At 37.3% G+C, this 27,618-nt stretch overlaps 3 protein-coding genes across 5 annotated transcripts in view; 2 read left to right on the forward strand and 1 right to left on the reverse strand.

Moving 5' to 3' along the window:
• The first annotated feature begins 93 nt into the window (after positions 1 to 93).
• LOC144201613 (coiled-coil domain-containing protein 13-like) lies at positions 94 to 4,494 on the forward strand. Its single transcript, XM_077724351.1, has 12 exons — positions 94 to 112; positions 409 to 474; positions 993 to 1,138; positions 1,228 to 1,370; positions 1,438 to 1,518; positions 1,720 to 1,833; positions 1,908 to 2,012; positions 2,141 to 2,290; positions 2,355 to 2,522; positions 2,877 to 3,086; positions 3,159 to 3,232; positions 3,602 to 4,494. Exons 2-12 carry the CDS (start codon positions 440 to 442, stop codon positions 3,636 to 3,638), a joined length of 1,263 nt encoding a protein of 420 aa, XP_077580477.1. The 5' UTR covers positions 94 to 112; positions 409 to 439; the 3' UTR covers positions 3,639 to 4,494.
• Positions 4,495 to 6,320: 1,826 nt separating this feature from the next.
• Positions 6,321 to 27,618, reverse strand: part of pth1r (parathyroid hormone 1 receptor) — a 42,598-nt gene continuing 21,300 nt past the window's right edge. The window contains exons 5-16 of one of the 2 annotated variants that reach the window (XR_013327409.1): positions 26,736 to 26,830; positions 24,739 to 24,925; positions 22,397 to 22,550; positions 22,091 to 22,151; positions 21,586 to 21,652; positions 21,358 to 21,452; positions 20,533 to 20,674; positions 19,800 to 19,841; positions 18,849 to 19,723; positions 8,786 to 9,105; positions 7,690 to 7,765; positions 6,321 to 6,426 (exon numbers count right to left, since the gene is read on the reverse strand). Coding sequence is in view for 1 of the 2 variants with exons in the window: in XM_077724686.1 (XP_077580812.1) it covers positions 19,355 to 19,723; positions 19,800 to 19,841; positions 20,533 to 20,674; positions 21,358 to 21,452; positions 21,586 to 21,652; positions 22,091 to 22,151; positions 22,397 to 22,550; positions 24,739 to 24,925; positions 26,736 to 26,830 (1,212 nt within the window). In the remaining variant the exon portion in view is untranslated. Of the gene's footprint in view, positions 6,427 to 7,689; positions 7,766 to 8,785; positions 9,106 to 16,752; positions 19,724 to 19,799; positions 19,842 to 20,532; positions 20,675 to 21,357; positions 21,453 to 21,585; positions 21,653 to 22,090; positions 22,152 to 22,396; positions 22,551 to 24,738; positions 24,926 to 26,735; positions 26,831 to 27,618 lie in introns of those variants that run through there. The other variant, XM_077724686.1, reaches the window with a different exon arrangement.
• tmie (transmembrane inner ear) lies at positions 10,262 to 16,390 on the forward strand. 2 transcript variants are annotated; one of them, XM_077724700.1, is made up of 4 exons: positions 10,262 to 10,366; positions 12,413 to 12,530; positions 13,238 to 13,387; positions 16,128 to 16,390. In XM_077724700.1, exons 1-4 carry the CDS (start codon positions 10,289 to 10,291, stop codon positions 16,373 to 16,375), a joined length of 594 nt encoding a protein of 197 aa, XP_077580826.1. In that variant the 5' UTR covers positions 10,262 to 10,288; the 3' UTR covers positions 16,376 to 16,390. The 2 variants fall into 2 exon arrangements, with proteins under 2 accessions (XP_077580826.1, XP_077580827.1); XM_077724701.1 differs by lacking the exon at positions 16,128 to 16,390 and adding an exon at positions 13,483 to 14,495.

Raw genomic sequence — 27,618 nt, forward strand, 5'->3', positions numbered from 1 at the left:
CCATGTTGGTTTGTAGTCCTACATTTTCTACTGTTCCAATATGGCGGAGACTGATATACATTTAATCCTTCGTTTCTATTCTTCATTACTGTATTCATGTTTCCTGGAAACAGTGAGCGACTTTTTTTAAAAAAAGATAACTACATGACGTAACTACGTAATTTTGCTCATGCAAATTACGCACTAAAGGGCATTTCGACAATTGAAAATGTGTAACAAGGGACATCATTCCTGAGTGATGTTGTAATGCTTTTGCGCAATAAAGGCTGACATACTTGCGTGTGTGGTCATGCCTTTTTTGCGAATTTAAAGAAAATATGCCTAGGAGTGCTTAGAGACTATTAATAAGTGCAGGTTGCATGCATTTTAAGTATTTTAAGTCTTTGTTTTTTTGTGTTTTCTTCACAGGTTAAAAACGAGACCACAGAAGTTGTATACAATGCATGACCCAACTGCAGATTGGAATAATTTCACGTAAGTTGTATTTACCACTAATTTAATTATCTATTCAAATAACTTCTGGAAGTGTCACAATAAATACATTCATCTGCAGGGAAGCATTTTGTGACCAAAACTAATGTTGCCATATTATGTTCATATTTGTCAAATTAAATTAATATAAACATGGTGAAATTCTCCAAATTTACATATCAAGTTATCCATATGTCCTTTTTTTAATGCTATCAATGACTATTGTTTTGTTATTTGCATTTTATTTGGCCCACCGAAATTAAAATTTCATAATTTAGAAAATAGCTTTTTTTCCCCATTCAAACATGATTTTATTCAAAATATTATAATTATGATGCCCTCTACATTTAATTATGTGCAGACTACAGCACATGTTTTTTCTACATTTAAAAATGTAAAATAACACATCCAAATCAGACCCAAAATAATAAAATAAAACCTTCCTGACACAGTATCCACACTTAACGTTCATTTGTGCAGACCATGAAAGTGTTGATTGTCAGTGATTATATTTCCATTAGAGAACAGCAGAAGGAGGGCTGGTTGAACCAATTGAGGGAATTGAGAGATGAAAATGATTGCCTTTTAAAACTTCTCACTGAAAAGGACTTTGAAATCAGACAAGTGAAAAAGAAGCTGGAAGATGAACGGGTCCTGGCCTTGGCTGGTATATTTGTCTTCATCTCATTTTGCTTCGAGATGTAAAACCCCCAAAAAAAACAAAAACAATAACAATCAGAACAACTTGTATTTCAGGTGCTTTTGGCCCAGGGGGAGACGTGGCCGCCGTCAAGATCGTGGAATTGTCCAAGCGCAACCGAGAGTTGACATCTGAAGCCGAGCGCGAGAAATCCAAAGCCAAACAGAGTATCAATAGAATTAAAGACCTTGAAAACCAGGTTTGTCTTATATTCATCTAATGTTTTGATGTCAATTTGAAATGTTTTCCCTTCATTCATTATACAGTTGCAAGTGGCTCTCCTATCATTATCGGGACAAAAGACTGATGTCAACAATCAGAAACAAAAACTAGCCAAACATTGTGTGGTAAGTTATTTTTAGGACTCATTCATTTTCTGTACCGCTTATCTTCACAAGGATTGTGGGGGTGCTGGAGCCTATCCCGGCCAACTATGTTTCGATTTCGATATTTTACATGCATATACTTTTTGTCATTCAACATTCATCCGATTTTTTTTATTGAGATTAAATGTCACTTAATAATAATCCCATTTTTCACCAAATTAGGACAATCCAGTGGTGAAATCTCTCAAGGACAAATTGTCTGCTGCTCAGCTGAAAGTCACTGAGCATCGCAACCAGATTCAATTTCTAAAGCAAGAGTTGAAACTGGCTCAGAAGGTGCAAAAAACTTCGATCTCCAAATACGCATGACGGTATTCATCCTAGTTTGCTCTTCATGTTCTATGTGACAGGTTCTAATAAGTGAGGTGGGGGAAGATGCCAATATTCAACACTTAATGAGTGGCGCTGGGAACATTAGAGGACGAGCACAACAGATACTGGCTCTTCAATTAAGAGTAAACTTGCATACCACTTTTTAACACATTCTTTTTTTTAAATGATGATGGTGTTATGAAGAATGAAAAATTTCATGTATATTTAAAAGGGTGAGGCAAACATAACCTTAACAGGATGTTTACGACAGGTACGTGACCTGGAGCAGCAACTGAAGAAGACGACGACGACTCCGGCATCAAGTGAGCAAAGAATGGAAGAGCCTTCGAAAATTCCAACTCTAGGCAGAAACATCAGCTTTATTCGCACAATGGAAAAAGAGCGGAAGGAAGCATTTGAGGTCGGTCAGTGTACTTTACAATTGGGTTAGTTATGTGGCAAACCCAGTCTTTTTTTTTTTGCAGAAGATCTCAACCAGCTATGAATCCCTCCAGAAGGAACATGAAGAGATGAAGAAGAAGCTGGAAGCCTCCAAAGCCAGGATCAAGGTTCTTTCTGAGGAAAAGTCTGCTCAGATAGCAGCCGCGTTAGTTAAAAGTAAACATGACGATGAGCTGATGGAAGCTCTACTGGTAAGTAGTCAACATGGGGTGATGTTTAAGCTATTACTTTATAAACGAGGGGTAGGGAAACTATGGCTCAGGAGCCACAAGTGGCTCTTTTGATGGGTGCTTTTGGCTCCCTGCTAAAATCTGGACTCTATGTCTAGAGTTGCTTTTAATCTTCCAGTTTTTAATTAAACCTTTCTGCATGCATCAATGCATGCATCCCATTGATTAGCATCAGGGTAACAATTTTGTCAACATAATTCTGAGACTTTTTCTACTTTAAAGGTAGTGAAATGGAAAAAAAGGATGCATTTTCATGTAGTTTTACTATTTTTGTATTAACAATTTTTATGTGTGCCGTGTGATGTTTTATTTCAGAACGAGAAGGCCCAAATTCAGGAGAAGGTGACTCAGCTCACAAAACAAGTTGAGGAACAGAACGCCTTGGCCCAGCCAAATACCATAGTTCCATTGAGTAGTGAGCTTTCCTTGCAAAACACACTGATCCAGAACTTGTACCAAGTGGTTGCTGACAAAGAAGTCATCATCAAGCAGCTGGAGGAGAAAATTGACAAGCTCTCAACAAAGGTGAGTCAATATAATGCAGTCAGTTTTATGTCAAATTTAGAAATATAGATACTATATTAAAGCTTTCAAAAGGATGTGCATTCCCAGGTCAGCATCTCAACATTTTCTCCTGAGGAGGGCGCCACTGTCAAGAAAAACTCACCACGGTATGTACTTTTAACTAAGGCGTATTCAAAACAGGGAAGCCCAGAGTAGTAAGTGGTTAGCGCGTTGGGCTCACAGCTCTGGGGTCCTGGGTTCAAATCCAGGTTACGTGAATCTGTATGGAGTTTGCATGTTTCCTCCCACATTCCCAAAACATGCATGTTAGGCTGATTGGACACTCTAAATTGCCCTTAGGTATGGGTGTGAGTGTGCATGGTTGTCAATACTCTTTTGCCCTAGCCTGGAGTCAGCCGGGATAGGCTCCAGCACCCCCTAGCAACCCTAATGAGAATAAAGTGGTTCAGAAAATGAAATATTCCTGAAGATTACATATTCTAATTCATGCCTCTGTGTACCTCTTTCTTCCTCAGTTCTACCTTTGCTGTCAATGGTCCATGGTATCTGTAGACAAAAAAAAACATCATGAACAATTAACTGACCAATCACTGATCACAGTAACTGAAATAAAGTAACCTCATGTCATAAAGACATCCTCCCTGAGGCAGAGCAAAACATGTCTATGGGTGAAACCTTGCGGAACCTGAAGAAGTCTTGGTTGGCAGAACACGTTGGAGCGTGACAGTGGTGCTCAATCCAGCAGTAATTGAATTTCTGGAGCATGGTAACATAGATATGTGACATTTTACTTTATATTTACCCTCCACCTTGGTGTCCAGCTTCACTATACCATGACTGTAACATTTCAAGTTCTTAAGGAGTGACTGGTGGCTGTTAGGCTATTTCTATTAAAGTCTGCTGAAGATGCTAATGTCGATTCCAAGCTCGAGGCTGGCTATTGAGCCAGAGGAAAAGGGAGATGCCAAGGGCATCACTGAAGAGCATTCTGCACGGTGACCCCAGAGCCTTAACGCTGACGTGATGCGACAAGTCGAGCGTGACTTCCTGTAGGCTCCGTGACAACAAACATTTTGGTCTGGCGCTCTGGCTCACGTCTTTAAACTTCTCATGTCACGTGACAGACTTGAGCCGGCAGGAACGAGCTTCTCCACCTCCATCCTCCACTTTTCTCTCATCACTCAACGTTGTTATCACCACTAACCCTTGACCTTGTGTACATTTGAAGCTGTCGGGTGCTCAAGTTTGATTGTACCTTTCTTCTGTGTAAATACTTGAGCGGTGGTAAAGTAGTCATCAGTCATCACTAAAATTGATCATTTTAAAAATCAAGTTGGGTAACGATTGCATGCTTCTGTTCACATGATTATTGTGTTTACACTACTAAAAAGGTAACTAAGGAACTAAATGAGATTATCTACAGTTTTTTTTTTCCAAAAGATTTGACACCCTCAAAACTTGCAAGACAACTGACCTATGTGCTCATTTTTGCAAGTAAAAAGTCTTACTATGGTCATTTTGCAAGAAAAAAGCCTTACTATACATGGTCATTTTGCAAAAGAAAAAGCCTTACTATATATGGTCTTTTTACAAGAAAAAAGCCTTACTATACATGGTCTTTTTGCAAGAAAAAAGCCTTACTATACATGGTCATTTTGCAAGAAATAGCCTTACTATACATGGTCATTTTGCAAGAAAAAACCTCACTATACATGGTCATCATAAATATTCATGATAAAATAAAATACTTTGATTCAGACGTAGTACTACTTAAAAAATACAAACATGAAAGAATGTGACCACCTTTAAATGACAACCTACCTGGTGATGAGTTAAATTTCTGTAATGATTTTTGTATTTTACCATCTAAAATCAAGCATTGACAGCACCAATATCCACTTATATAGTACACTGAACCCTCTTTGCTTCAATTTATACACCATCATTTATCTCCTTTTTTTTTTACGTGGCCTTATGAATTTTAGACTTAATACTGCACTGGTTCTTCCAGTTGTGATATCAACAGGTGCACGTTAAAATATTGCAAAAAACGGGCCAGCCTGCCCACCATCCAATCACTATACTGCTTCATACTAGACCACAGGACGAAAATATCAGGACAGCCTATGAATATCGGTCTTTATGCGTAACAAATGCAGCCTATGTTTGTGTTAAAAAAGCCGAGCGACCCTCAATGCAGACGTCGCTTCACTCGGCTGCAGGTTATCACTCACTGTTGCCAGCGAAGATAACGCCTATTTCTTTCCTTGGAAATGTCTTGCTGGCATTGCCTGCCAAATATGTTTCAAAAGTAGCAATGTGCGTCAGAAAGGATGTTGATGGAGCAAATAGTTGACATGGTCCAGGGAAAATGTTTCACTAAATACTTGTTTTAGTTGGTTGGAGATGGTGTGTGCTGTCAAATGAATACACTTGCCACAAATCAGTCACTCTAATTTCAACGTATTGTCCCAAGAAAACCCACACAAGCCAGGGGAAAACATGCAAACTCCATACAAGAACTGTGTGTATCCAATCTGTCCTCTTAAAAATAAAAAAAACTTCACAAAAGGAATGGAAAAATGTTAAATTACAACTAATCAATTACATCAATGGCAGGCACACACCAATACACAAAGGCCTAAAGACAATTTTATCAGTTGACTAGTTCCTCTTCACTTTGATTTCATTATTATTGTCATTCCAACAATTTTTATACTGAGCTGGCAGAACATCAAACTGTCATTTTCTATTTTAGTTGATCACCAGGGGAACCACTCCCTAAAAATTAATGATTTTGTGACCCTAAAAATTCCTACTATGGCTACACACTGAGCTTAAAGTCAAGCGTGACGTCAATGAAAATGACTCTTGGCCATTAAAGGGTTTACGCATCTTTAGAGACACATTTCCACCCCAGAAAAATATAGCATTACAAGTTTAAAAGAAGCACAAGGCTCTAATAAGGCCAACTTTACCTTGCCTAGATCGAACAAACAACAAGCTTGTTTGAGCATTTCAATCCGTGCCCACGACCACAGCCACTAACGAGCCTCATCAAGTTCCGGTAAATTATATCCTTCTACCCTAACCACCAAAAAACAGTTTTGATATTGTTTTATGGAGCCCGATTTACGCAGGAGCACTACAGATTTATTCCAAGATGCCCAACGAGCCACCAAGCCAAACAGCCCACTTAAGTCAACATATCGTACGTAAACAGCCTCACCTATTTGTCATTCCAGCTTTGAATGACTCCTTTCTGTAAGCGTCTCCTCTCTGAGGTATTCCCTCGTTCTGCACCCACACTTCCTGCAGACCATTGACTTTCTGACTCCGTCTAATAAGCAAAAGCAAACAGTGAGCCCATGTATGGTTTATTCCGTTCATGTAAAGGCGTCTGTGAACTTTACTCATCGTTCATCTGTCATTTACATTTTATGCAAAGTCAATAAACCCTTCCTTCTAATGAGAAATGCATTGAGTAGAAAGTGCCAGTGTTTAACCTTCAAGATAGGATTAAAAAACATAGAACTAACCTAATGGAACTGACCTCGTGCATCATGGGTAGTGTCCTTGTGTACGGCATATGCAGATTGTTGCAGACACATTATTGATTGTCTGTCACTGTTTGCCCTACAAGTGACTGGTCACTTTATATTCAACCATTAAATAATTTAAAAAATAGACCCAGTTAGCCACATACGAGTACCGTATCTTCTGGACTATAAGGCTAACTTTTTTCATAGTTAGGCCTGGCGAACAACTATTCAACTACTCAAGTGTGACAAGTTTTTTTTATTTATTAAATCTCAGCCTGATATGTTGTTTTTATAGGCTGTAGTTATCTGAAAAATGTATGTTAACAAATGACTTTTTGTACGGTTGTTTTCCATTTTACTATTGTTACTCTGACATGTTTGTTCTTGTTTTCTGATCAAATACAAAAACTTCCCTCCAAAAATATGACTTCTACTCTTTTACTCTTTACTTATATAAGTTGCATATATGTATATGAGAATGCAGCATGTCGGAAGTAACACAGAGATGTTTAAAAACTACATAAATTGCACAGATTTAAGTAGTGGCAGGTTGTTGTAGCTAGTTTTTTTTATTTTTTTTATCCAGCAGGCTGACGAGAGAACGTGAGGGGTAGGCAGTGTCATCAGCAATGGGTGAGGGGGGTTAAAAAATGTCTGTTATTGAGGCCAGAGTGCCAATGAAGATATTGCCGAGTGTATTTGCCATGCATTGCATGGTTTCCCCACAGATGAAAGTGAAGGTTACAAAGCAGTCAGTGGCTTTGCGATAATGCTTCAGTAGAAATAGCTAAAAACTTCATACGTACGTGAAAGACTCAACCTTTCCTGAATAAAAGCCTTGATGTTAAGGTGCGCTGAGGTACCATGCACAACCTGTCCTGAATTCTACAGCAACCTGCCCTGTGTGCTCATTTGCATACATATAATATATCAAGGGTTCCTTCCTACATAAATTATTGTGATTATAGTACAAAGTTCTTGTCAATCAGGTTTTTGTGACAGATTCAATGGTTTTATCGCCTCATTTGCAAACCCGACACGACTTATTACACAAAGCGTACCTTGAGTTGAATTGCTGATACTGTGTCTTAAACACAAGTTTATTTTTCTTGGAAGTTGTAGACTCTTGTTCCATACCTGTATAATTACATATTAGATGTTAGGACATTCTCCTTTATATATTTTCATAAATGCCATTGACACTAAGGTTTAGAGAAGCTGGTGTCATGGCTAGTATATATACACACATATAGACATATATATACACACATACATATACATATATACATACATATATACATACATATATACATACATATATACATACATATATACCTACATATATACATACATATATACATACATATATACATATATACATAGGTTTATATATATGTACACATTTTATATATATACACATGTACATATACACATATATACATACATATAAATACACACAGATAAACATATACACATGTACATATACACATATACATACATATAAATACACACAGATAAACATATACACATGTACATATAAAGTATGTAGTTTATTTGAAATTCATCATATCTGCATTCTGTGTACTGATAGTTGTTGTACCATTTTTCTAATAATCTATTAATAAATTGTCAATCTCATAACTGTGAGGCGGTCATTGTGACCACTTTCACTGTGCTGCCTAGGAACACATTATTTTTGTTTTTTTGATTGCTATAGAAGCAGCAAAAACAGCAAGTTTAATAAACTAAATGTGGTGAGTAACATGTATTCCGCCAGCCACTTGTGGATCCTTAACTAAAACACGTTGAGTGATTTAAAATGATGGACGCCATGATGCATGTGTTTTGATGTAGATGCATATGCATAGAACTGGAAGTTTGACTCATTGGTTGCAATATCAGCAATGCAGACATCCGTCACATTGTGTGTGGGTTTGTTGGTGAAGGTGATGATGATGATGATGATGTCATATCAGAGCAGCTGCACATCATGTTGCTGCTGGTTAGTCTTTTTTTATGAGTGGCTGACAGATGCCTCTCTCTCTCTCTCACATACAACAGTAATTGGATGAGGTCATGCCACCGGAGACGTGTACACACCTCATGTCCTTTCTGTATGTGTGCGTGTCTGGGGGTGTGTAAATGTGTAATACGTACTGTGGAATATGCTGGATGGATGCTGGTATCTTGACATGATGAATATCACAAATTATGATGACTTCTTAATAGTTTTGTCATCAGGAAATGTTCAACCTCTGGCTCAATTGTGCTGTGGAATCTCTTTTAATGAATATGAACCTTTCCAAGTATTTACATTTTCAGATAATCACTTCAAAATGACAATATTACATGTATAGTACCTTGTGGTCTGTTTTTAGAACATGCAAGAAGGTGACTCATGGTGTCATTAGCGGCGGGTTGGCGACCTCCGGTAAGTTTCTCATTTTGACTGTGATGGAAAGGTTTTAGGGCAAGTGCTGAAAAAAAAGAAAAACAGTCCAGACTTAATGTATCTTTTGTGACACAACAGCATGTATAAAAATGTATTTCGACTGTCAAGAATTATCCTTGCTATACACACCCATACTGACTGTAAATGATATCCATAGAATTTCATACGTTATACTTGAAGATACTCGCTGAAAACATTAGAAAAGACCGGCAATTTTGTCACCGAGTACCGAATTGCACAAACGTGTAATTTGACAGTTTTTCACAATTTTAGCGCAGTATCAGCATTCCTAGTGATTTTGCTGTTTTCCCTTTTTTTCTTCTGCTGTTGTCTCCCCTGTGTGTATTTAGTGGTTACAGAGTTTTAATTAACAGCTTAACTCGAATGAGCATTTTTGCAGCAATGTTTGGTTTGTATTCATCAATGAACATTGCCTCTTCAAAAATACACAGCATGCATGATAACGGTTAGTTTTTTCCTGTGACAATATTGTCAAAATGGTCTAATATGTTTGCTATATATATCTATAGCTCTACTGTAAATTTGAAATATTTGAAATACATAAACATACATCTAAATCGACACTAACCATGATTGTGATGTAAACAGTCACCCGGTTTCCTGTGATTGGCTGATAATCAATTCAGGTCATGATTCCCATAGTTTGCTGGGATAAACTATAGCACCCCCATGATCATGGCGAGGATAAGCGGGACTGAAAATGAAATGAAATTTGGCCGTTTTTGTCACATTGTGGAGAAATCATGATGTATTTACAGTTGGAATGACTGTTGGGTTACGCCCCCGCAGGTAATAAAGATCAAGAATCTTCCTCCTATTGGCTTCCACCTCATTCTTACTGTAATGCCCATCCCCCACAAACACGTGTGTGTGTGTGTGTGTGTTTGCAATGTCCCCAACAGGACAAGTCGGCTGTAAAGCACACCATCTCTATTAATTAATTAATGTGCCCCAACAACTGCTGCCTAAGCTTCCTAGAGTGGACGACTGCAGCATTGAAGGAGAGAAGGGTAACAGGCTATAGCGGGAGGGTGGTATATAGCCACCATTAATCACCCGGGTGGGTGTGTGGGTGGGGGCGGAGGGGCCAGGGGTGCCGGTCTGGTAGATTCTGGTATATTCTGGCGCCAGTCCCGTCATAGGGAGACGTGGGGGGGAAGGGCAGTGGGCACAGGGAGGACAAGAGGATGGTCGGGGATGCGGTGGTCCTCCTGCTGCTGTCCCACTGCTTGTCTTGCATCGTGTCACAGATCCCGGACCCTGAGGTAAGACCGCCACTCCCCTTGACATCTCTCCCTGCAGCAGGTCATCTCAGAAGCAAAGGTGTAGTTATGGTCCCCTTGTGATTATTGCTGCAACTATATTTACTGTGATTCTTTGCCTGCTGACCTGTTGTTGATTATAGACTCATCACAGATCACCCCCGGCACCCCAATTCTTATGTTATTGCCTAAAACCGCAGACTTTTAGGAGTTAGTTTGACCTGTATGATAAGACTAAACTGCAGCTACAACAGTACTTAGAACTTTTTTTCCATAAACTTATCTTCACACGACTGGCGCAGCAACATACACAATAAAGAAAGAGAGAGAAACCGTTTTGATGCTCACTTAGTTTGTTGAGTGCGGCAAAATTTAAGGATTATATAAATATTCTAATCCTGCATGAAATTCTCTTGGGAGGAGGAAGAAATGAGAATTAACATAACTGCAATCAAAGGTATTCAATCGTTATGCTAATTATCTTCACTAAGGCTAATCTGGCTATGGGAGTTGATCAAGGGCAGCAATTCTCAGCTCTCTTTAAGTGTGTTTATGCAGAATGATTATAAAAAGAGGCCATTATTTAATGTTTAATGTTCCATTTACAGCCCTTGTTTCAACAACATAGTGACGAGTAAATACCAGAGCTAGAAAACCATTATCATGGCTTTTAATATTTTGTTGCTCACTTGTTTTATTAAATTTGTTTTCTTTTATTTGTAATGGATCCCCAAAATCCCTGCCCAGCAATCCAGGATGTCCCCCACCCACCTGATGCCTGTAGATGACTGCCATTATTTATTTATTTGAGGGTAAAGTTAGTAGTGCATGTGTATAAATAGTAGTATATCAGATTTTTTTTAGCATTTTAAAATATCTGGGTAAATCAGTTTAAGTTGCTTTCTTTAAATAATGTATTTAATTTCCTCACATATGATGCAAACATATCAAAATTATTATATTGCTGTTTTGCCGTCTTTTCTCATGCACAATGTCATACAAGTGAAGTATCCTTGACAGCTGCAAATTCAATAAATAAGCTTTTATCTGATCCATTGGCCACCAAAACACAATGTACATTAGTGTAGTGTTTCTACAACAACCGCGTAGTAATCAATGCAATGCAACATGAGCCATTGAGCTTTTTTCTAATGGTATCCAGATTTTTACAATTGTTCACCTTAAACAAAAGTGTGATTAGATTTTATTCACCTTTGTTATATTGTAAATCCCTATTGCATCTCAATACAAAAAGGGAACTTGAATAAAGTAGTTTAAACTAAGAGACATTCTCAATGTGCAGTTATTACTAACATAAGCGTTTTTAATACGCCAGAACACAACACTCTAGACGACAAGATTGCGTTGCAGAATTTCAACAGGACTAAGACACTTAAGTGTTTTCAATTCACAGAATTCAAATTGAACATGCAAGTATGTGACACTTCTGTGACTCTGCTGATTAGATAAGGTACTACAAAAACACATTAAAAAAATAGGCAGTAATGTTCATGTATCCATTTTCAACACTGCTTGCTCTCATTCCTACAGCCCCTGAAATTCGGCAAAAGGTGGAATGCCCCCATAGAATGGTCGCCGGTCAGTCACAAGGCACACATAGTCGGACAACCTTCCATACTCACAATCGATTCCACTTTGTCTGCACCGAAGTCAAAAGAATGAACCGCTACAACATCGAGGGATGCTAAATAATACATTTGCCAAAATAGTAATTACCCCTATTTCTATTTCTTCTTGATTAAAATCAATTAAATAATTTTCTGCCCACTCTTTAATCAAAACAAGTTTTTTTTGTAATATTTCATACTGAATTCCTGCACGTATTGTATCAGCACTTAAAATAATACAACAGTTAGAGCTTCTTGAATCTCATCTCTCAATTGCTTTATTCTCACTAGGGTCACAGGGGGTGCTGGAGCCTATCCCAGCTGACTTCGGGCCAAAGGCGAGGGACACCCTGAATTGTTGGCCACCCAATCGCAGGGTACTTCTTGAAATCCAAATGTTGAATTGAAAATCTATTTCCAGCTTTTACCCACAGACCCTCCAAAGAAGCCAGACCCCGTCACATCAGAGACTGTCGTGTTTTGGGGGCTCCGCTTATGGCAGGTCATCGGCATCTTTGCTATGTTTGTTTTAGCAGTTGGTAAGCAACAATTCCCCATTTCATTATTAAATAATCCGAATCATGAAAGTTATGGCCTGCAATAAAAATGGACTCAACCCCATCTTATGAGCATAAAAACTTTGTAGAAAAGTGAACTCATGGTCCCAATTGACAATGATAGATGTCCAATCTATTTGCAATAGCTGATAAACCTTCTCTTCAATTCAAATGGATCAGATGTCAAAGGCAGTAACTGAATTAAGACCACTCTTATTTGGATAATACTTCTAAAGCCTCATCTCTTGTGGATTCAATATTTTTTCAAAAGCAATTTTCTTTTAAATGAATCTTTCTTACGCAATGTCTTGGCATTACCCGAATTTTCACACCATGTGGACGCCAGGTGGTGACGCGCCACACCTGTACTTCGATATCCGACACCAGTTTACATAAAGCAGACTTTTCATTAAAAACAAGTTATGAGTAAACTTGACTGTTTTCACTACAGCCACATTGCTTTTAATGATCTAATTGGGCAGAAAACGACACGATTGTGCCACTTGTGTTCCATGATTACAGTTTTTTTTCTTTAAATCTCCATGAAAATTGCAATATTGCTCCCATTAGATTTAGTCACGAAACAACATCTTGTCTTTTTAACCATAACCGTGTCATAATGGAAATCATGTATACTTCACAATTTTCAATTGAAAAGCCCAACAAACTTTTCCTCTCCTCTTTTCCAGTGATTACCCTATGTTGCATTTTTAAATGTCGAATTCCAAGGACTAAAAAAGAAATCGAAGCACGCCATGCACAACGACAGGCCGCTAAGAAATATGCCAACACTTTGGAGACGGTGCCGCCTCTTAACGAGCTTACAGAGGTGCCTGGATGTAAGTTTTCTCTCATTTTCTTGCTTTTCTAACTTTTCTTCTTTTCCCCTTTGACTCTTATTGCCCCTTTTGTTCTATCCTACTATTGTTTCCAGCCAACCCTGACCCACCCGCTGTCCAAACGCTCTCTGAGCAAGTCCAAAATGAGACTCATACTAACAGTCAACGCTCTTTGGTTGGTCTCACAGAAGAGCAACCCAGCTCGCAGGCTTTGCCGGAGACGGCATGATTCTATTGTTTTTCCTTCTTTTCTTGTGAGCAAAATCTTTAAGTTTGTCTACTCCTCTCTTGCTTTGCATGGGATAACCGCAATCTTGGCAATTTTCTTTCATCGTACTCATGTAATGTTGTAAAAGGCAACATTTGCACAGAGCTTTTGGTGCCAATGTGTTTTCCGTTGTTCTTGGCTCGCCGTGTTCGCTCCAATTAGCAATAAGTATGTCAATAAGTACAATAAATAATCCATTAAAAACAGAACGCATTATGGAAACTTTACGTTTAATGTACACCTCTTATTTGAGAAGTTAAGACAGTGATTTAAATTAAAAAAATGTTTTTACTGATCCCTGAATTCCATAAAACACCATTAAACGGGGAGTTTTGAAACTAGTGAAAACACCTTATCATGGGATGGAATATCTATTGGCTCTCGAGAACAGACAGGTGTAAAAAAAGAGAGGCAACTTTTTTTTGTCTCAAATTCAAAGTCATATAATGCATATTTTGCACGATTATCGCTCACTATTCTCATTTTCTGTCTCAGTTTACCAAGTGGCGGTCCTAATATGGCTCTAGTGCCTTAAAGTGATCTTAATTTTGCTTGGTTTGACTTCATAAATAGACTATATTTGCATATGTTTTCAGACTGACCACAATTCATTCCATTGAATGAGAAAATCCAAATAGTTGTCCTACATGGCCAAATAACCTTAATGCAAAGTAGTATTATATTACAGTATTTAGTTTTAGTACCACTTTTGTATTGTACATACACCGAGTATGTTTCCATGTTAGCATATCAGAAAGATAACTTTATAGTAATGTATGAAGCATGTTTCTGGGCTCTAAGTATAATGACACAATGACTAATAAATTGGTTTATTCACACGCTCACATTTTTTTCTGTCCGGACTAAACGATAGTTGGCTTTCACCTATGATGTAATCTGTGTTTTTTCACAATTCTGCGGTGATTTTTTATTTTATTTTTTTATTTAAGAGTCTTTGCTCTTTTGCGCTACATTAACCTGACTTGTGTCAAACATAAGTTGGATTCAACAGTTATAAAAAGATGTTTTTTTATCTATTTACTTATTTTTAGCCCCTTTGGGTGTTTTTTGACATTTGTTTTGTGTTTGTCCTTTTGCTCCCGGTCCTTGTTTGTTTGTGTAGCTGCTCCTAAGCCTCCATTCATCCATCATGTTTATTTTGCGACCACAATGAGATAAAACCTTGTAAATAATTACACATCAACATGTATAATTATTCACAGGAAGAAAATTCCATGAGTTTAGATCAGTATTTGCTTTAATCTACTTTAAAATATGACCCTAAAAAATAAAAGGAATTAATTTATTTACAGAACAAAGGTTCCCCCCCCCCCCCCACAAAACTCAAATTAGTCATATCCTTAATTTAATGAGAAAATACATCAGAGGAATTGATTTGTAGGGTAATTTTACCAATGATTATAAAAGGATTAAAATGCACAATACAATGTGATGTCATGCATTTCAGAACTCACCAATGGCATTTGATGTTTTTTTTTAAATGAGGAACGGGCAAAATTGGGAACAGGTGGTTTTTAAAAAAAATGTGTAAGAGGGTGGATTTGAAGCCAATTAGATAGGGAGAAGTTTTATAAAAGGTTGATGTAAAGGTAGCTTTAACATTGGTGAGTGCTTTGGTATAATATGCTTCATATGGGATTGCTACTCCAGGTGGGTGCTCATTAGAAGAGGAGGAGACAGATGTGCCTTCATCTCAGTCAAGCCTTTTGATATGGAAAATGAAGTAAACACTTAGGAGAAAAATAAAATTAAAAACGCAGTACCAATCAGCACAGAAATTATATTTCTTTTAGTTCAAAGGAAAGAAAAGCTGCACCATATAATTGAAAAACATGCAAATTCCAATTGAACTATGATGTACCATCAAAACAGTAATTGATTCCGGAGCCCAGCAAAAAAATTAAAGGACAAAACAATACTACTTACTACGAGCCTATATTTTAGATTCTATCAAGTTCAAGTGAACTACGACCTACCGGCACTCAAACAAGATAGGACAATCGAAAATTAATTCCTATAAATCCCTAAAATGTACCATAACAGTTAAGTTAATCAAGTTAATTACAAAGTGAGTGATATTTTGAATAAACCACAAGTCACAATTTTCCTAACTGAGAATAGGCGCATATAAAAAATGTCCAAGAAATATATACCTTCATGGATAGAAGAAATATAGAAAAAAATCCCACTAAAATCATTAACCTTTGAATTAACCTTAATGATACCTTGAAAAAATGAACCCAGCTGTTAAATTTCAGAATTCAAATGGCTTTGTTTCTCCATTAGCACAACAAACAAATAAAGTGGGCTGCCTTTGTGTGCCTGTAAAATATGACCGCTTGATTTCGTCTATCGCTTCAAAAGAATCTCATCATAAAATAACCAACAGATGTGTCTCCATCACCAGCATCGTTTTTTATGTTTATTTTATCATTGTTTCTCGCCACATAGCGGCCAAAGCAGACGACAAGAAGGAGGAAGAAGAGGAGACCGTAGACACCATCTCGGGCAAAGTGGATGGCGATCGGGGCGAGAGGAAAAGAAAGGAGGCGAGGAAAGATGGCGGCAAAAGTGCCAAAGTTGAGGAGAAGCCACAGAAAAAGGCGGCGGCGGGCAACAAGGAAGGAGGCGGGGAAGGAAAAGGGAGGAAAACGGGAGACAGAGGAACCAAAGATGGTGGCAAGAAAGCTCCAAAGTGATTTTATGGACACTATACAGCAATACTTTGATTTACAAATGTCAAACTACACACATTTGTATTTCAAATTATTATTTTTTCCTCATCAGAATCCCTGGAAGATGTTTTTTTTTTACTAAGACAAACAACAATGAACTTTAATTTAATAGAATGTCAAGAAAATTAGTTTTTCTTACCCTTCACTTGCACTGAATATAAGCTTTTTTTAAAGGGTGACAACTAAATTATTCTGATCTTTCTCTTTCTTAAAATATATACCTAGTTTGAATAAAAAAAAGGTAAAAACCAAGGAAACCATGTTTTGTGGTGGAGTATCTGAAGAATATGAAAAATGTTGCACACTCAAAAGGCTAAAAACCAATACTTGTAGGTCAATGTTTCACTTTTATTGTACTATTTATAAGCCACATTTTTGACAGGCATATTTACATTGGCCCTCATGTCACCATGGTAACAGGCTCCAAACAGACAACAAGAAGACATATTTTTAATATCCTTTTTTTTGTATACTCTTAGCTTAGCTCCATATTGGCCACATAACACAATCATTTGACATAATACAATCAGAACAGAATACTTCATTATATTTAATCCAATAATTCTTAAAACAATAATAGAGATAAAGTGCTCAAATACCATCTAATTCTTCAGATGTTTATTTTTGTTTTGTTTGTAAAAGCTCATGACTTGGACTTTAATTAAAAAGGTCTAGACAGTTAATTTTTGAATGTTATAAAGATTACATCTCAAGAACAACAAAAAACAGCACCTCACATTAAGCTTAAGATGCTGAAGAATGAATTTGTAAAGTGAGAAAATACAAGAGAGCAAAAGGGACTGGTGAGAAACTGTTAGGAAAAGGGAATTGATTCTTTTGAAATGTGATTACTTTCAATTAGATTTAAGGCATTTCTCAACTCAAGACTTTGATACCAATATAAATTTTTCAGTTACAATGAAACCTCTAAAATATTCACAATAAAAGGTCATATTTAGAGTCAAATTCAAGCAAATACACGTGGAAATTTCTTTTTCACTCTCAATATTTTTTTCTAAATTTGCCCCTGTAATTAGCATTCACTTCATAAATTAACCCAATATAAAAAATATAATGTATTCATAAAGATGTATACTTTTGTGCTATTCCCATGTAAAAAAAATAACCACCTTTAAAATAAAACATATCCGTAGAGGTCAATTCTGGGGCTCAATTACTCCCTGAACTCATACATTTTTAAAAATTGTAATAAGATACACAGAAATGATACATTTTGGGCTAAAAAATAATTCAAATGCAAGAAAATAGTTGGTTTTTTTGACGAAAAGAGGTTCCATTGTAATTGTAAAGGGTATTACTTTTGTATTAATGTGCACTTAATTTGCTTGAGAAGACCTTTTAGTGTTCAAACCCTGAAGTCTAAGTCGAGAAAAAGGAGCATGAATGCTCTTCACATTTTTCATTGACTTCCTGAAGGGTAAAAACGCGTTCCTTTACTAATGAGGGAAAAAGCTTGAGGTGCTGTCAAAACTCTGCAGAGGAAAGAAAACCTTTGAGGCACACGGGTGCAATAACCCAAAGATTTACTTCAGTGCGACCAAACTACAACCCAAGGGACAACTGTGTCCCATTTCTGTATTGACCCGCAGTAAATTATGTAAATAGAATTGAACACACCCCGCAAAATAAGCTTAAACTTATCCCACATTTGCCTTTCTCAGCTATTCATTTATAGTAAAAAAATAATACAATATGATAAATCCATATCATGGTTATTATTTGCTTGCCTTTTTTTCTGGCTATGTATTTTATCTTTGGAAATATAAATATAAACTGCAATATCCCTAAAGAACTGCTTTGAATTATATCCTTTTTATCAGATTTTAATCCTCAGTTTAACAACAAAAAGTAAAAAGGATTTAATTTGGTGAAAAATTGGGATTTTCTTTCATTTAAAGTCATGAATGAGTTTATCACCCATGTTGGAATGTGAAAGTAAGCCAAAATGTGGAGAAAATGCATGCAAGCACACAAGGAGAACATGCAAACTCCACCAGAAACGAGACAGAACCTTAAAATGGTGAGGCAGATAGATGTAAATTCTAAATTGTTGCTGTTTGTATTTGATCTCTAACACATTTTCAAATAGAATCTACAAAAACACTGATTTGTAACAACAACATTAGCTCACAATTCGAATGGCATTTGTAAACATTGTGACTTGTATGTATGTACATCATCCAAGCAGCATACGTACTATATAGCACTAGATTAAGCTTTTATAGAAATATCTATTTGCAACACATGAGACACACAACAACACTTTTTGCAGGTTCTCCAGTAATGCCAAATACCAATAAAATATGGAACAGCACTGGAAACATTCATTTCAACTGCATTGAACTGGAAAAATGCATTATTTTGGACCAAAAGAGTGAACAAATGCTTCAAAAAATCAAAAGCATATTTGACTTACCTGAGTGCCTTCCCTCTAACACTGATGAGAACTTTTTTAACACCATTTTTTTTGCAAAAACTCAACAATTGTTTGTGTAAGCTTGAATAAGATGATTTCCTGGTCAAACCGAACCTCCAGGGTCATTGTGGGTGGAGGTTTTTTCCTCCAACCAATGAGATTCCTGCAGAAAACAAGAATCACCTGACTGCAATCCACTGATTGCATTTCTAAAATACCAGATTGGTGGAAAGGTTTCCTCATGTAAGATTAGAATAATAAAAACCCCACACCCACTGTGGCCTTTTTGTGGAATAGTTTGGACATCCCAGCTTTAAAGCAACTAAACACAGCATTAAAAAATAAGAATGAAAAATAATGGCAGTGGATAAAAAATAATAATAATAATTTAAAGAGACAGTCTATTTTAAGACTGTTCCACATTCACGGTGGCAGCTGAAAGCATCTTGGCCACACAATTTGTTAGTTTTTTTTCCTTTTCCAAGTTTGGACATGGGGTGGGGGGCTCACATGACCGTTTCTCGCTCCTCCTCTATAATCACCACAGGTGAAGGCTTTTCCTCCTCAAGCACCTCCCGTGGCGTCGTTGGCTCCCCCGGCGCAGGGTGGAGCTCCTGGCCCGACGTCGGAACCGAGCATTCGGACACGGAGCCGTTTTTGATGTAACCGGGCAGATTGCGGTGACCGTTGACCGGCGCCGGGCCCAGACGGGTGGTGAGGTGGAGGGCGTGTGGCGCCCGTGCCGTCACGTTGGTGACGCTGGTGTGTGACACCATGGGGCCGTAGCTGTACGTGTTGCTGCCACTGCGTGCTTTCCGCTTAAAGTCCAACGCTAGTGTCCGGCGGCTCCATGACTTTTTGATCTCTGCTTGCACCTTTGAACACAAGGCCGCACTTTTATTAGCATTTGGCATTGGTTTTTAATAACATATTTTTGTTTGGAATCCTTACCTCGCCATTGCAAAAGCAGTATATGATTGCTACGAGGAATCCCTAGAAAAAGAGTGAAAAAAAACATACTTAAGGTTATTTAAAGTTGCCCTTTTGTCTTTACTCTGAAGTCAATTTCCATATTTTATTCTTGGAAAAACTCATGGCAAATATGAAGAGAAAAGAAACCTGATATGAGGCAGATTTCTTTTTATTTTACAGTTTCTCTGTCTAAAAGTAAACGGATTAATCACAAAAATCTTAACGTTTTAATTAAAATTTTCTAGTACGTTAATCATATTGTTAATTTCAATGAACTGTAATTACATGACTTCCTGTACCACAATTATCTCTCAAAGACAGTTTGAGTTTGTTTATTTAATAAATGGATAATACATATTAACATGCATCTACATGTTCATGTTAATTAACTTATCTATATATAAATAAATATGTTAGAGTAAAGCCAAAGGTTGATTTTTTTCCACTTTTTGTCAGGGCACTATTAAATCTTAACTTTAACAGTATAAGAGAATGTGCAAATATTAGGAAGCATGCGATACTTTGAGGCTCCTTAAAAGGCTTTACACATCTGGAAAGTGACAACTGTGGGTTCCTTTTGCTATATGTAAAGAAGTAGACGATAGTACACGATAAAACATTTATAACCCAAGAGTTTCTGTGAGTTAGTTCCAAATACAAGCAGTTTAGTAGGATTTTTTGGGGGTGTGAACAATCGTGGAAGAAAATGTACCTGGAAAGAGTTGAAGAGCATCTCGTAGTGCATTTGGATCTGCCAAGGGATTCCGGAAACCTCCGTGTAAGGCATGGCGTTGAATATGATGTAGTGCACGCCAAACAACGGCATCAACACCAACGTGGACTTTAGCAGTTTTCTGTAATTAATGAAATTTAAAATTTACAGAAGTAAATAAGAATGCATTTCTATAGTTTGGCCAGTCAGGCAAATACTGGCAACATTGTACTTAATATGATCGACTACTATTTGGACTCAGTGAATTCATTTTTATATAATTGTGTTTAGCCATTTGAAATCATAACTGAGATTGATCCAAAGTCTGGAGAAAATATCAATTAATGAGTTCTGGGAACATATTTGAGAAGACCCTTGTGGTGATGCACTCATGCACTGCACTGATGTCTCGGAAGTTGCTGACTTCAAGGTTTGGCTGGGAGAGAATATAATTAGCGTTAAACACGCCTGCCTAGGACTAAAAAAGCCCCAAACTGTGTGCCCTGCCAGAAAAATATACAGTCCAAACATGTGCATAAACACAAACTGGTTTAAAAGCCTGTTTATGTGTAGGTTTCAACACCTGTCATTTGTTTGTGTGTCTGTATAAAAATAGAGAAAAATCTTCTAATCTCTTAGGAAACTGATGCACTTTTTGTTCAAAGTTACACGCGGAACTCTTTTTAACTGGGAAAATTATATAAAAAGATCCTAATACATGTTTTTGAAAAAAATTGAGAAAGTACCAAGAAAGTTGGTCAGTGTCCAAAATGTTTAAAATCTTACAAAACCTATGCAGATATTTATCAAAACACATTAATTTACCTGTACTGTTGTCTGGTGTCACATCTTCCCGCATTGGTCTCTCGCAGTTTGGTTGCCAGGACTCTTATAATGTTTAAAAAAAGGACAAAATTGACCTGCAAAAAAGATAAACATAACATAAAAGAAGTATAATCCAAGGAAAGCTGTATGTAACACAACAGGAATTGGCCAAATGCTCTCATTTTCTTCCCGATGGGATTCCGTGGTTATTGTGGCGAGTAGACTCACCACGACAGCGGCAAGTATAGGCACTTGATAAATCCATTTCAAATTGCCGGCACTTAAGTCCCAACACCTGGAACAAGATAAACAAGAAAACTGATGGGGATTTGAAAAAAGAATGTGATCCAAGAAACTAAAGTGAAGGAGTAATGTGGTGCTCTCTCCAATTCTTTTCAACATTTGGTCTAATAATCCAATTAGATTTTTTTCTATTCCACCTCTCAAAAGAAGGAGCCTTTCTAGGAAAGAAAATTCAATTTACTCATCAGTCGATTTGAGTGATAAAGTCCATAAATGTCAAATAGTCACGCTACCAAAGAGGTTGTTATCACGCTTGGTTGGTTTGATTTCTGCTCGCAGGAGATTGAGACACTAAGTGGCTTCCCTGCTGACTAGGATGTTCCAGCAGACCGCATTGCTAGTGAGGCCCCCCCACACAACTAGGTATTCTTTATCATAATTTAGGAAACCCAATCGATATGTCTGTAAAAAAAAAAAAAAAGACACTTACTCTGTGTCCGCAAATGTTGCTCTCACTGTCGCCCAAATGCTTACAAACATAGCCGGCACACCTGCAAAATCCAAAAGAAATCTTTCTAAAAAAAAGGAAAGAAGCACTCCATGCAGATTGTTGTTTGTTTGTTTGCTCATCCGTGATGAAGATGGCCGACCACTGCATCCACATTGTATGCGCTGTGCTTGTGTCATCGATACGCACAGTGTGTACAATGCAGGTACAGTGAAGCCCTTATTGAACAATACTGAAAAATGAATGGCTAAACCTATTCATAATAGGATGACAATTACATCAACTCACCCCATCCAATTAGAGTAAAGCCCCAAAGGTATTTTCGGTCAGAGAAGAAGGTCATAAAGATGAGGCTGTGTAGGTACAGACCCTCAACCAGGATCCAGAAGTAGTTGGTCGCCAAGAAGTACATAAACAGGGTCACGGCCGCCTTGCAACCAATCTGCACCAAAGACGACAATTGAAGAAAATACCCAATTAATTTAGTTGACAGCGACACCTGGACAGTTTAATCAAAATTAAATGTTGAAAATGATACATCTGTAACCATTTGGGGATAGTAATGCAGCTTTGGGATTTGCCAGCTGTTAAAGAAGAAAACTAAGATACTTTGATGACAGTATTTAATTCCAATTAGTATTTGTCCTTGAACCATTATGGTGGAAGGCTGCATTTTTTTTTCTGTATCTCTCTTCCCAATTCGGTTACCTATTTATCATTGTCAGTGGGGTGTATTCACAGGGAAATGTTGACAAAAGGTAGCATAAGACAGAGATACATTATTGAGTCTGGCTGGCTTTACATCAAAAACCAGGTTACAAGATTGGTCGATATCTTGATCTTTACGAGTGACTCATGTGAAGGTGTTTTTGTGCAGTGTTATTATCAGAACCTGCCTTCAACAGACCACAGAACGTACGCACTATCACAAGGGAAAATATTTGGCAACACAAATAAACAACACACAGTCTGACAATCTAACTTTTCAAGGAAAAGAACTGAAATCTGACATTTGCTCAATCTAATCTTTGTGAGAGTTCATAGATGCACCTGATATTCAACTGCACGTTCTACTACGGTGAGGATAAGATAAGAAATAAATTGTGTCTGCGGAATGGTCTATTTAACTTAATGTGCACTTGTAATGACAATGAGCGGAAATCTCAGGAGAGATAGAGAGAGAGCTGATTTGGTCAACCATTGATTCTGCTCCAGTTGTGTTTCCCCTTGCAGCTTGTTGCCTTGTTGTCACGTCGCTCTGTAATTAGAGGGCACTCGCTACTGATTACTGATGGCTCTTGATTGTCTGCTGTTATTTTTCACCTTGCTCCATTGATTGTGTATATGGAAGCTGATCAGAAAAAAAACGGGATGTGTACACAAACGGTACATATCAAGTGCCCAAATCAAAGTCATATAATGCCTATATGTATTTTTTTTTTACTATTTCTATGAACAGTAAATGCCATTTCCATTTCAGGGGGTCACATTCCCGAGACCCCTTGTAATAAGAGATGGTCTGTAATATAGAAACATCTAATTTAAACATAATTTTCAAAACATAAGTGCACCCTAATTGTATTCAATTTCTTGTTCATTTAAATGTCAAACCACCAAAGATGTATCATGTGACACAAATGAAAAGCACTGCTTTTGACAGTACCACACTTTACTTTTTAATCTAATAAGTGATTAAGCAATTTGGTTATTATCAAGAAAATTAGCTTCTTACAATGTGAACTACACTTTAGGAATAAAAAAAAGAACCGTGCAACTATTGTTGTCTTGTAGAACCCTTGCACTCAAATTTGTAGTCAAGGGATGAAATAAGGAATGAAGATTATTATCATTACTATAGCAGCAGGGATTGATTATATAGGGAGAGACATTTCATTTGGATTCACATTCTTTGATGTAAGGAGACATATGAATACATTTAATTATCAAATAAACAGCTGTCTCACACTGGTTTCATGTTAAATACCTTTTTTTGTGATCGAGAAAATCTAGTGAAGGCATTAGGCAGATTATTAGCTTCCATATTCATGCATGCATGAAAAGCACACAGTTTAAAGTGTAGTTCTGGAGAGGGTGTGAAGAGAAGGTGGTGTTGGGCTAGGGGGGTAGAAGGGAAAGCCAAGCAGTGCCAGCCAGCATCGTGTAAATGCTTGGCACACGGACAGAAAAGCATCGTTTATTTGCTTCGACCCTGGAAAAGTCAGGGTGAGACGTTACAAAAAACTTCCTCCTTTCCAAGCTCAATGCTTCACACCTCTTACTCAACCGAAATACTCACCTTTCTGATCTCATTTACCGAAGTTTACGGACTATAAGTGACCCTTTTTTATAGTTTTGCTGGGTCTGACACTATTTTGTTTCCTCTCTTTAACCACTGACAGCCTGTTTTAGTTGTTTTTATGCAAATGTTATGTGAAAACCTGTTAAAAGATGTCTATTTGACCTGTTGCTCTCCATTTTGTTACTTTATTGTATGTTTGTGCTATTGTTTCCTCACTGGTTGCTGGATTAATGTAACAATAAACTCTAAAAAAACTATTACTTTTAACAGAATAATTGAATTTTGTCACACAGAACGAAAGACAGTTCTTAATCTTCGGTTAAATACTTACAAAATGGGCTTTGTTGGCTGGAGGAGCTTCAGTGATGGACTTGAGTTCCTCCACTGTGACTCGCTCCACATCTTCCAAGGCAGATCCCGAGTACAACACGACGTCCTTGACAAAGATGCTTACGGCTCTCAACATGTAGGATACGAAGAGGTGCATGTGGATGTAATTTCTGGTGCAATGCAGACGTCTAAGAGCAGAAAATAAAGGGATCATTGACTTGGATGCAACTATGGAAGTGGGACATCAATGCATCAATGTTAATAAAATAGCTGATCCATTCAGATTGACATTGTAGCAAAAACATCAAACAAAGATCGTTGTTGGCGGAAGAGAGATTTACCATTAAATCAACAAAACGTTTGTATGAGAGGCCGAAATAACACATTCTCAATGCTTATTGTTGATGACCTCTGATGTAAATGATTAATTCTAACCACTGAAAAATGTGAATGTCTAAAATATTGACTAAAAATGATCTTGTGCACTGACAGAGAAAATCCCCATGTCAATAACGCTAGTACCGATAGAATCTAAATTCTTTGCCAGTTTGAGTTCAAAATTTGACAAGCCAGCCTATTGATTGGAAACATTGAGCGACAAGCAATCAAACCCACACTTCCCATCTGAGAAAGCCATGCATTAATGTGAAATATCATCTATTCCCTGTAAGGGGGAAACAGTTGGGAGTGCCATCGTCAGCAAGTCGACTTGTTTGAAGAAGGACGTGGGCTGGAGTGATTCTCCAGAATGTCAGATGGGCCCTTGAGAACATTTTATTAAACTCATTTGGCGTGTACATATTGCCTGGTTCCACAGGGGTGTGATCCTGAAGCCTTCCGAATTCTCCTGTTGACATTTCTGTAACGTCCCATTGCCTCTTTCCATCCAAAAAGGACTGACAGTTATCAGTATTCTTAATGTTACTCACTTTTGCTTATTTATTTTTCTATAAAGCCAGTAGGAATATATTTTTAGATGCCCAACTATAGATGGACAACCACATTTTATCTATTCAATCATCTTTTCAATTTGAATTCTGCATGAAAACAAGTTGTTGGGAATTGACTGTTGTTATCGACTGCAGGCTATTCGGAACCCCGTAGGGTTATCGGAATGTGCTATTTGGCTATTCAGAGGTACAAGTGCCTGAGTGTATGAAGAAAAAAAATGGGGTGAGATGTTCTGTTTTATGCCACTTCCACCCTTCATCATATTTTAAATGTTGGCCACTTTGTGACCTCTTCAATGGAGTTGGTCATTTCTGCCAGTTGCCTAAATGTCAGGTAAGAAAAGATGCCGGAGGCACAAGCAACTTTAGAGTCTTCTAAAAGTCAAAGGCAGCATCTCAAAGGGTGCCGTATATTATGCACGCTATGCCATAACACAGAACATTGCATGAATGTAATCCTAGGTGGGAAACGCCAAAGCTATTGTTGATTTTCAGTTATCTACGAGACTACAGGTGTCAGAGTGGCCAGATCATGTATCTTGACTTCATGTTTTATGGGAAAAATCCAAATGAACATTATAGATTAACAGAGAATATTTACCTTAGAAAAAAACAATTGGATGCATATCTTTTAACAAAAAAAATCAATATAGCTAGTTTTTTGTTATCTTTTCATCAAAATGCAATGTTTATATTCTTATATATATATTCTGTATTTACTGTCTTTCCTAGTGATGTCACCTACAAAATAAAATGCCTCAAATGCTTGAAGACATGTATTAGCCTGGAAACAATAGCCTATATAAGGTTTTTTTATTTTTACACCTACATATTCCATAGCACTAAACACCCATTTTTGCCACGTGCTTGTTTTGTAAAAGAGAAATAATCCACTGTATAGATTTAATACTAATAATTTATCATACTCTGACACCAGAACGTCCCATTTTTGTTTCTCTTCAAATGATCCCAAACATCCAAGAGAAAAAAACATATTGAAAAGATAAAGTGGAAGGCAAAGACACAGTGACAAACAGCGATAACCCACCGAAAATATCCCAGGATAACCACAGCAACAATGAGAGAGCCAAGCGAGATGGAGTAGCCTACTGTGTAGATGAGGTACAAGCGATGAAAGACATCCTGTTGGGAAAAACATCATTGGTTAGGACAACATGAAAGCTCAATGCGACTGCAGTAAACAAACCAAAAATCCCTATTACAATCAATGGTGTCTATGCTTTAATGCTGTATAACTATTGCAGTGAGAAAAATGCGTATGATCTTAATTTTCCACATTTACGAAACCTTGATGACAGCCATATGCGTCCATTTAGAAAATATGTAGCCAAATAAATGTTGTTTTCAACCTTTAATACTTTTAAGCACTATCATTTAAGCCATGAGAAAAGTGTTTTTTTTCTGCCTGTGAGAAAACCAATGTTTTTATTCGTCCTAATCTCCGAGTTTGCAGTTGATTTAAAGGAAGACTTGTGGAAAGCCAGTAGTTACTTCTATTTTTCAAACTATGCTGACAGATTACTAATTCATACTTGCAAACTGCCTTACACGTATCCAATTGATGCTCGGCAAGATGAATTTGCCAGATTACACACTCGGCTCTCTATCCGTGAGGGGACTTAATGTCGAAGTGAAAATAGAAGAAAAGGTTGATCAAAAAAAAGGCTTTTTGATAAGAAAGAACCTGAAAGTCCAAATTGTATCCTGTCAAACATGCCAGATGCACATTGCAATCATGACGGTGAACCACGACCGTAAAAACCCATCATCTATGCCGCATTTAATTGATACGCTTTGCTCCCTGCAGGATACTGAATCTGTACTATGAAAGAAACCTATTTAATACATTGCAAATGCACATGGCTGGACACATCCTGTGGACTCTAACACAAGCAGTAATTCCATGAAGC

This window comes from Stigmatopora nigra, chromosome 9 (assembly GCF_051989575.1).
Source record: "Stigmatopora nigra isolate UIUO_SnigA chromosome 9, RoL_Snig_1.1, whole genome shotgun sequence".
NCBI classification, from domain to species: Eukaryota; Metazoa; Chordata; class Actinopteri; order Syngnathiformes; family Syngnathidae; genus Stigmatopora; species Stigmatopora nigra.

What these genes read in the sequence shown, in the direction of transcription:
- tmie (XM_077724700.1), top strand. Translation starts at nt 10,289, where the DNA reads ATGGTCGGGGATGCGGTGGTCCTCCTGCTGCTGTCCCACTGCTTGTCT. An exon ending in TATGTTTGTTTTAGCAGTTG is followed by an intron (nt 12,531 to 13,237) that starts GTAAGCAACAAT and finishes CCTCTTTTCCAG; the next exon opens with TGATTACCCTATGTTGCATT. An exon ending in GCTTACAGAGGTGCCTGGAT is followed by an intron (nt 13,388 to 16,127) that starts GTAAGTTTTCTC and finishes CTCGCCACATAG; the next exon opens with CGGCCAAAGCAGACGACAAG.
- LOC144201613 (XM_077724351.1), top strand. Translation starts at nt 440, where the DNA reads ATGCATGACCCAACTGCAGATTGGAATAATTTCAC. An exon ending in TTAAAGACCTTGAAAACCAG is followed by an intron (nt 1,371 to 1,437) that starts GTTTGTCTTATA and finishes TTCATTATACAG; the next exon opens with TTGCAAGTGGCTCTCCTATC. An exon ending in GTCAAGAAAAACTCACCACG is followed by an intron (nt 3,233 to 3,601) that starts GTATGTACTTTT and finishes TTTCTTCCTCAG; the next exon opens with TTCTACCTTTGCTGTCAATG.